A 9,957-nucleotide genomic window follows, 5' to 3' on the forward strand; every position below is an offset into this window, starting at 1 on the left:
TGTGTATTGTCATGTGTGTATTGTCATGTGTGTATTGTCATGTGTGTATCGTGTGTGTGTATTGTCATGTGTGTATTGTCATGTGTGTATCGTGTGTGTGTATTGTCATGTGTGTATTGTCGTGTGTATTGTCATGTGTGTATTGTCATGTGTGTATCGTCATGTGTGTATTGTCATGTGTGTAACGTGTGTGTATTGTCATGTGTGTATTGTCATGTGTGTATTGTCATGTGTGTATTGTCATGTGTGTATTGTCATGTGTGTATCGTGTGTGTGTATTGTCATGTGTGTATTGTCATATGTGTATTGTCATGTGTGTATTGTCATGTGTGTATCGTGTGTGTGTATTGTCATGTGTGTATTGTCATGTGTGTATTGTCATGTGTGTATTGTCATGTGTGTATTGTCATGTGTGTATTGTCATGTGTGTACCCTCAGCATGTCAGTTTGTCCCCCGAGGCCTTTCGTACACAGCTCCATGACAGAGTAGGAGCAGAAGGTGTCTCTGATGCGATACTGACTCAGTGTGCTCAACCACAGAGACAACGAACTCTCCAACTCAAGAGGAGGAATCAGGATGGACTGATGACCTGAGTACACACTACACACACACACACACACACACACACACACACACACATACGTTCCTATTCATTCTGCAATCAATGCTTTGTTGTACACTGAGCATCAGATGAGCTCTTGTACTATAAATTTACACTAAACACTAAAATCTCTTTTTATTAATTATTAACTAGCAATTAAGTTACTTTGGTGTCAAAATGACAAAGATCAAATTCCACCCTCATAAAAGATAACAAACATGATCTTAATTTTTATTTAATAATGAAGCAAACTGAACTAGACCAAAAATACTGTAGGAAAACACACATCATTACACAGCAGCATCAAACCCCTCAGTTAAAAACTGGAGTCCTGTGTTTATGTGAGTAACATAAAAATCAAATCAGACTAAAGAGGTGGGGACAGATTCAATTCCTCTGAGAAATAATTTATAAATTATTATATGATCATGAAAATGCCACAGGGCTTTTATGGTGTGATTCATATAAGTGACCATTAGAGGGAGATGTTTCAAAAACAATAAAAATCTGTAAATATGTAAAAAAAAAAAAAAAAAAAAAAAAGACAAAAAGGGTTCAAGACGGAAAAAAGAGATGCAAAAAGTGTGTAAAAAAGTGAAGTGTGTGTAATATGTGTAATGATCATCTCAGTCAGCCAGTCAATGTTTACAGCAGGCTATGAGTTCGTGATGCTTGTAGAACTGGTTAGTGTTCAAGAACATGGAGAACATGTAGGAGTGAGAGTGTGTGTGTGTGTGTGTGTGTGCATCGTCACCTGGCAAGACACCAGAGCACGAAGCCGAGTCCGCAGTACGGGTCGAGGCAGATGGCGAGTTGGCGAGAGGAATACAGCTCACACTGCAGCTTTATAGAGCGGCACAGAGCACTGACCGCCGAGTGAGAGATCTGAAAATCAAACAGACATTCAGATCAACACATCACAACAATCAGACATTCAGATCAACACACCACAACAATCAGACATTCAGATCAACACATCACAACAGACATTCAGATCAACACATCACAACAATCAGACATTCAGATCCTCATGGATTCTAATTTGCATATTAATGTATATGTATAATGCGATATTTTAATGTTTCAGTCGTTTCTGTTCTGTTTATATAAGTCAGTTTATTATCCCACACTGATGATGTGTAGCGGTTTATAAAACGTTGATGTTCTCACCTTCACTCCTGTGAGCATGCCAGTGGTGGACACGCTGAAGTCCAGGTAAGCAATCATGTCAGCAGACGGAGGTTTGTAGATGTTTGGAGGACGTTTACGAGGAAGATCGTCTGAGAGACAGGAACAGAGTATAAGAAAAAACAAGATTAATTCTACACATATTCTATGACATGGGGGTAGACAAGGGGACAGGGATAGACAGGGGAACGGGGGTGGACAGGGGAATGGGGTGGACAGGGGGATGGGGTGGACAGGGGAACGGGGGGTGGATATGGGCAGTGGACAGGGGAATGGGGTTGGACAGGAGGATGGGGAGGACAGGGGAACGGGGGTGGACAGGGGGATGGGGAAGGACAGGGGGAGGGGGTTGACAGGGGAACAGGGGTGGACAGGAGGATGGGGGATTGGACATGGGGGGACAAGGGGAATGGGGGTTGGTGGACAATTGTCTGCACGAGTTTCGTTCCAGTCGCATGTGTTTGCTTGTCTAAGATGGAGGCCGTGGAGAAGCAGATCCGTGACCTACATGTGAAGCAGGCCCAGCTGCAGGAGCGGAAAGCCACGCTGGAAGCTTCCCGGTCGGTCGCTCACCTGTATCAAGTAAATTGCCAGCGTGAAATTAGTACTCCCTCCCCCTCTATTCCATGTGTTTCTCTGTCCAGGCCCAGTTGTTCACTCCGGTGCCAGGGAACCACGGACCCTGGGTGCAGCAGCAGCGGAAGATACAAGCTGGGCCCCGGTCGAGGACCTCTCCCCCTCCACCGCCACTGGTCTTCGAGATCCCACCTAGAACCGATTCGCCCCCTCTTCGCGAGACGGAATGCGGTGCTGTGATCATCAGAGACTCCGTCGTCTGCCATGTCCGTGCTGCTTTGGTTGATTGATAACTGATAACTGGAATGTTTTCTGGGAGCGTCCTAGGCTGTTCCGTGCTGACGGCCTGCACCCCAGCAGAGTTGGAGCGGAGATCCTCTCGGACCACATCTCCAGGACGCTGCACATCTTCTGACCGGTAAACTACGCTTTAAATCTAAATTTTAATAGCCATCCTTCACCTCAACACACTGATACAAATGCAGTCTGTCTTACCGAAACTTGGATTAAACCAAATGACTACATCGGTCTAAATGAGTCTACACCATCAGGATATATCTATAAGCATGAGCCTCGTCAGACTGGTGGTGATCTTTAGTGATTTCCTTACTGTTACTCAGAGAACACAGTATAGATTTAATTCCTTTAATTTGCTTGTCCTTAATGTTACACTCTCGCACATGCACACAAAAAAATCCCTGATGTCTCTTGCTCTAGCGACTGTGTACAGACCCCAGAACTATTATTCTGACCACTAAAGACAGATTCACAAATAACCTGCCTGATCTGTCTGGACTTCTTACTGTACACTTAAACACAAACCATCTAGATGTAATGACTAACAGCATAGACACTATATTCACTAGTACATTAGACACTGTTGTCTCATCAGATTACAGAAGGTTAGAGATAAATCACCTGCACTGTGGTATAACAGTCATACTCACACCCTCAAGAGAGAGACAACCTGTAACCTCGAGCCAAAGTGGAGAAAAACTAAATTAGAGGTTTTTAGAATTGTGTATAAGGACAGAATGTCCAGCTATAGACAGGTTCTAAAAGCTGCTAGGGCTCTGAGCACCTGAGCAAATTCATAGAAAATAACCAGAACAATCCCAGGTTTTTATTTAACACAGTGACTAGATTAACAAAACACCAGAGATCTGGACACACTATTATTCCATCACAGTTCAGTAGTGAGGACTTTGAGATTCTTCACTGATAAAATCGAAAGTATCATGAACAAAATAGTTGATGTTCAACATGTGAGAGCATCTTGTGACCCAGTATCACCTAAAGCTCTACACTCACAACTACAGTGCTTTACAAGTACAGGACAGGAAGAGTTAGATAAACTTATTACTACAGCTACACCAACAACATGTTCACTAGACCACATTCACACTAAATTACTGAAAGAAGTGTTACATAAAGCTGGTGAGACTCTTCTTTATATTATTAACTCCTCGTTATCTTCAGGTTACGTCCCTAAATCCTACAAGTTCTCAGTTATTAAGCCCCTCATTAAGAAACCTAATTTAGATCCTAATGAACTATCAAATTACAGACCTAAATCACATCTTCTGTTTGTGTCTAAAATACTAGTAAATGTTGTGTCTGTTCAACTGAGCTCCTTCTTACAGGAGAACAAGATCTTTGCAGAGTTTCAGTCAGATTTCAGGCCCCATCATAGCACAGAAACTGCACTTATTAAAGTTACAAATGACTTGTTCTTAGCTTCACACCAAAACTGTATGTCACTATTAGTCCTGCTTGACCTTAGTGCTACATTCGACACTATAGATCACAACATTCTCCTAGATCACTTACAAAATTACACAGGTATTCATGGACAGGCTTTAAGTTGGTTTAGATCCTACCTGTCTGATCGATACCATTTTGTAGAATTAAATTGTGAATCCTCCAGTTTATTACCAGTTAATCATGGGGTCCCTCAAGGATCAGTCCTAGGACCTCTGCTTTTCTCAATATACATACATAGGGAACATCATTAGAAGACATGGGATTAGTTTAAATTGTTATGCTGACGATACACAGTTATATATCTCCTCAAAACCAGATGAAATAATCTTCCGTGCGATGAAGATTTTGGACCTCCACTGAGATGAGGGCGACTCTGTGAGTATCCTGAGACATCTACAGATCTACCAGCTCCAGTTAGACTCTGTGATACTAAAGAGGAGATGTGAACTCCATGTGATCTTTTACATCAACACAACATTTATCAGACTGTATATTTATAATCACACCCCCAGTGTCACCCAGATGAGGATGAGGTTCCCCTTTGAGTCTGGTTCCTCTCAAAGTTTCTTCCTTTACCATCTAAGGGAGTTTTTCCTCCCCACAGTCACCCGAGTTACCTCAGACTTACAGAGGGGCAGGGGGCGTGCGGTGGAAGGGGGAAGAGGGGTAGACAGGGGGTGGACAGGGGGACGGGGTGCTTGTACCTGTGTCTATTATAATGGGCCAGGTTTTTATGTTGACTGAAGCAGCAGCTTCTTTAGATCTGAGAGTCTTGGTGAGGATCTGAGTGGTGAGGATGCAGGCAGCTTTACTCACCTGTAAGAGACAAAACACTTTAAAACAACGTAACACACACTCATTATTACACACACACATTCACACACACACACATTCACACACACACACACACACACTTACGTCGATGATCATGCGGACTGTAGGCAGTGTGGCTGAGAGGTTCTGTGGGTGTGGAGGCCTCACGGTGACGGGAATACAGCCGGCATAGAGACAGCCATAAAAAGCTGCAATCAGATCAATGCCTACACACACACACACACACACACACACACACACACACACACACACACACACACTTTTAATGTTATTTAATTCTGCGTGTCCATGTTTGAGTGCTTGTGCGTGCCCATGTGTGTGTCTCCATGTGTGTGAATGTGTGTGTGTGTTCTTCACCTGGTGGGTATAACAGCACAACGTTCTCTCCGATACTAATTCCACTTCTCTCCATGAGAGCAGCAGCGATTTTTTCAGCTCTTTTATGAAGCTGTAAACATGTAGCTGTGGAAACTGCCACACCCTGTACACACAAATAAACACAAGCGCACACACAAACACACAAAGAGTAATCAGAATTTAGATATAAATCATATATGTATCTTCCACTTACTGTCCACTTTATTAGGAACACACTCATGCAGTTCAACACACAAAATCCTAGAACCAAAGAGCATAAGTTTGATAACTGCATGAATGTGTAGATGTTCCTAATAAAGTGGCCAGTGAATGCATACACATCTGTGTGGGTGTGTTACCTTTGCATTCAGCAGTACATACAGCACATGCTCTGGATCTGTCTGCGATCGCCACTGCAGAGCTTCAGTCAGATACTGATGCTGAAACAAGACGAGGTGATAAATTAATCAGCAGCTCTGAGTGTAGCTCAGATTCACATTAATGCACTCCCTCTAATACGTTCTCGTTTCTATGGTAACCAGTTTATTTAAAAGACTGAAACCTGTAAATGAAATAAAACACCGGGGGATGTTCTGTTAGAGGAAAATAATCAACATCAAGATGTTTATGAAATTACACCAGATATTCATCACACATTAACTCTGAAATAAAACACTGTGTTATAGTCAGGCAGCAGCCTGCGTCCTGTCATTAGAGTGACATAAAATGACTATAAGGGAGGTAAAAGAGTGTCATAACAATGAAATAGACTGCTATAGAAGTGTCATGAAAGAAACAAAAGACTGTCATAAGACTGGCACATGTTTGTCATATAAGAGACAAGCGTGTCATACAGCAGGAGAGCACTTATAAGACTGCTATAAGAGTGTCATTAGAGTGAGTTAAGCCTGTCAGGACCATCATCAGACTGTCAAATGCATAACAAAAGAGTCATCAGACTTAAGAGTGACACAAGACAGTCGTATGACTGCCCTGTCTCATTACAGTGCAATAAGACACACACACACACACACTCACACACGCACGCACACTCTTACACACACACACAAGCACGCACACTCTCACGCGCACACACACGCACACACACACACAAACACACTCACATGCACACACACACACACAAACACACACATACGGAAAACAATAAAATGTTCCTTACCATCATAGTGGGCCACATGCACAGCTACATCCACAGGAAGGCATTAAAACACAACGCACAGCTCATTTACATTACACAAGTCATCATTAACAGTAAACTGTGTTCTTCACCCTGACGTCTTGCCACTGTGTGAGTACAACTTTTAAAATCAATGCTCTGACACAAACAGAGTCTCATTCACAGTGTGTGTCGTCTTTGTACCTTTCTGACCAAATCTTGGTCCTCGATCATTCCCAGATCTCTTCCTGCTGCCTGAGCAATTCTCTTTCCAGCAACAAGGTTCCCAACCAGAATGGAGGCAGGACCTACACCCACTGTACACATGAAACATGAATAAGGACACACACCCAACACACTCGGGCCTCGTCACAGATGTACAGAAACTTCTGAACATGTAGTTTTTACTCATCAGTGTCAGTTTAAGGGTGTACAAACTTCCACATAACATATCCATGTTTCACATGTAAACACACTCAGAGACACTGACCTGGTTGTTTCTGCCTAGGTTTGGGCATGTTGGTCACACACGTGTGAGGGCACATGAGGATGTTGCAGGGGTGCAGCGAACCCTCGAGGAAGAGCTGCTTAATGTCTGAGATGTGAACTCCACCCAGAGGAGTCTTGGGCAGTGTGTTGGCAGGAACCAGAGCTAGACAGTACAGACCCACCTGATGGATGCTGTCTATGGCCTGAAGCACAAAAAATACAACAATAATCAAATTTAAAATGAGGGTTAAATGGATTATTTGGTGTAAAATAATTTTTTGTTATACAGTAATGTGTTACTTCTTGTTTCAAGAGTCACATTGGAAAATGTTGTAAACAGAACTCTAAATTAAATTGCAGACACCAGAGGGCGCCAGAGACCGTTCAGCTTTACCCACATTTACACTATATCCACTTTGATTCCTCTTCAATCCCTCCGTCTCTTTCATCCTGTGACCCAGAACCTGACTTGACAAAAAACTGCTTAAACGAATCAAGGATCGAGAAGAGAAGAGAAGTGAAGAGAAGAGAAGAGAAGAGGACACAGTTCTTTTTTATTTTTCCACTTCATGTTAAAACCTGGGGGGTCACGGTGGCTTAGTGGTTAACACGTTCGCCTCACACCTCCAGGGTTGGGGGTTCGATTCCCGCCTCCACCTTGTGTGTGTGGAGTTTGCATGTTCTCCCCGTGCCTCGGGGGTTTCCTCAGGGTACTCCGGTTTCCTCCCCCGGTCCAAAGACATGCATGGTAGGTTGATTGGCATCTCTGGAAAATTGTCCGTAGTGTGTGAGTGAATGAGAGTGTGTGTGTGTGCCCTGTGATGGGTTGGCACTCCGTCCAGGGTGTATCCTGCCTTGATGCCCGATGACGCCTGAGATAGGCACAGGCTCCACGTGACCCGAGGTAGTTCGGATAAGCGGTAGAAAATGAATGAATGAATGAATGAATGTTAAAACCTATGATATGAACATATGTCCTCTCCCCCTCCTCAGAAATACACAAAAGCCACCAATTCAAAGTGATCAGCTTAATTAAAACAATAATGTATGATTGCATGTGGTATCCTAGTGGTTAAGGTGCAGGGCTACCAGTCGGAAGCGAATTCCCTCGTCCACCAGGCTGCAACTGCTGGGCCCCTGAGCAAGGCCCTTAACCCTCAATTGCGCAGTTGTATAAAATAAATAAATAAATAAATAGTATGTAAGTCTCTCTGGATAAGGGATTCGGCTAAATGCTGTAAATGTAAATGCATGAAGCCAGTTAAAAGTCTGATGAGTTTAGTAGTTTAGTTGCTGGGCTTGTGTGTCAGGCCCTTAAGCCTCAACCTCACTTATAAATGAGAAATGTATGTCACTCTGGATAAGGGCATCTGCCAAGTGCCGTAAATGTAAGTGAAGAAAGTATACAAGGGGGCGAGGCCACAGTAAATGAGGAGGCAGAGACAAAGATAATTAAAGAAGCATGCGAGGAGCTTCACCTGCAGCACTCTGCTCATCCACTGAAAACTGTCCTCTTCACTGGCATCGGGTCTCTGTTCTGCTACAATCACGATCCTCTCATCATAGAACACTGTCACTGAGAATACTGCAATCCTGCAAAACACACAGGGATATTTAAAAAACATACAGACAAAAAAACACTGTAGATAAAAATATTATTTGTAAATGTGTGGGCAGGGCTACAAACTCATTCTGAATTTTACTCTGTTGGCCACTGGGTGTCAGTATAAAGCACACACCTGCCCCTGTACACGGTCTTGACCGGCTCCACGGCGAGGGCTGTAGCCACGAGGTCATCAGCATTGTGGCGACGTCCACTGACCATCAGCAAGCATTCCATCTTCCCGACTACGAATATCAGACTGCCCTGAAACACACGAGGAGAACAAGATCTCTGTTTAAACACTTTTACAAGCAACACAGGACCATAAAGTAACTCAGAGCTTTAAACATCAAGACGTTTTTACCGGTCCAACAAATCCAAGCAGTCCTGAGCGTACGAACGGTATTTCTCCGATAGGAGCTCCATTCAGATTCACAGGGATCACCTGCAAGTTTCAAGGGAATTTGATTCATTACATTTTGTGATATGTGAGAATGTGTGTGAGTGTGTGTGAGTATGAGTGTTTGTGTGTGTGTGAGTGTGTGTGAGTGTGTGTGAGTGTTTGTGTGTGTGAGTGTGTGTGAGTGAGAGTGAGAGTGTTTGTGTGTGTGAGTGTGTGTGAGTGTGAGTGTTTGTGTGTGTGAGTATGAGTGTGTGTGAGTGTGAGTGTGTGAAAGTGTGTGTGTATAACCAGACCTCGAATGTGTTCTTGGTGACTCTTATCAGGCTGTAGTACAGGTTGTGTGAGTATGAGTGTTTGTGTGTGTGTGAGTGTGTGTGAGTGTGTGTGAGTGTGTGTGAGTGTTTGTGTGTGTGAGTGTGTGTGAGTGAGAGTGAGAGTGTTTGTGTGTGTGAGTGTGTGTGAGTGTGAGTGTTTGTGTGTGTGAGTATGAGTGTGTGTGAGTGTGAGTGTGTGAAAGTGTGTGTGTATAACCAGACCTCGAATGTGTTCTTGGTGACTCTTATCAGGCTGTAGTACAGGTTGTGTGAGTATGAGTGTTTGTGTGTGCGAGTGTGTGTTTGTGTGTGCAAGTGTGTGTGTGAGTTTGTGTGCAAGTGTGTGTGAGTATGAGTGTTTGTGTGTGCGTGTGTGTGTATGCGAGTGTGTGTGTATAACCAGACCTCGAACGTGTTCTTGGTGACTCCCATCAGGCCGTAGTACAGGGTCCCTCCAGCACGAGAGTTTACCACAATCTCTCCAATCTCGTCCGTCTTACAGAGCATCGGCGGCCCATCTGGCTTCACGATGCACATCAACGCTGAAACATGGAACAGTGCAAATGTTTGTATCCCCACAGTTAAAAAAATGGGTAGAAATACTATTTAGAAAAATCTGTGCCTGTGTAGACAGCAAGAAGTCCCTCACC

At 43.6% G+C, this 9,957-nt stretch overlaps 1 protein-coding gene across 4 annotated transcripts in view; it reads right to left on the reverse strand.

The window, feature by feature from the left end:
* The window catches only part of dip2bb (disco-interacting protein 2 homolog Bb), a 41,815-nt gene that overhangs the window by 11,016 nt on the left and 20,842 nt on the right, over nucleotides 1-9,957 (reverse strand). For 2 of the 4 annotated variants that reach the window (XM_060867275.1, XM_060867277.1), the window contains 15 exons: nucleotide 9,957; nucleotides 9,713-9,849; nucleotides 8,955-9,035; nucleotides 8,727-8,854; nucleotides 8,466-8,580; nucleotides 6,989-7,190; nucleotides 6,703-6,815; nucleotides 6,502-6,525; nucleotides 5,681-5,761; nucleotides 5,322-5,445; nucleotides 5,049-5,170; nucleotides 4,835-4,946; nucleotides 1,773-1,882; nucleotides 1,357-1,487; nucleotides 433-601 (listed from right to left, as the gene is read on the reverse strand). The exon at nucleotide 9,957 is cut by the window's right edge and continues 139 nt beyond it. In XM_060867275.1, the coding sequence (XP_060723258.1) occupies nucleotides 433-601; nucleotides 1,357-1,487; nucleotides 1,773-1,882; nucleotides 4,835-4,946; nucleotides 5,049-5,170; nucleotides 5,322-5,445; nucleotides 5,681-5,761; nucleotides 6,502-6,525; nucleotides 6,703-6,815; nucleotides 6,989-7,190; nucleotides 8,466-8,580; nucleotides 8,727-8,854; nucleotides 8,955-9,035; nucleotides 9,713-9,849; nucleotide 9,957 (1,650 nt within the window). The remainder of the gene's footprint in view (nucleotides 1-432; nucleotides 602-1,356; nucleotides 1,488-1,772; nucleotides 1,883-4,834; nucleotides 4,947-5,048; nucleotides 5,171-5,321; nucleotides 5,446-5,680; nucleotides 5,762-6,501; nucleotides 6,526-6,702; nucleotides 6,816-6,988; nucleotides 7,191-8,465; nucleotides 8,581-8,726; nucleotides 8,855-8,954; nucleotides 9,036-9,712; nucleotides 9,850-9,956) is intronic. The other 2 variants (XM_060867278.1, XM_060867279.1) reach the window with 1 other exon arrangement.

Source organism: Tachysurus vachellii, chromosome 4, assembly GCF_030014155.1.
Source record: "Tachysurus vachellii isolate PV-2020 chromosome 4, HZAU_Pvac_v1, whole genome shotgun sequence".
Classification (NCBI taxonomy): Eukaryota; Metazoa; Chordata; class Actinopteri; order Siluriformes; family Bagridae; genus Tachysurus; species Tachysurus vachellii.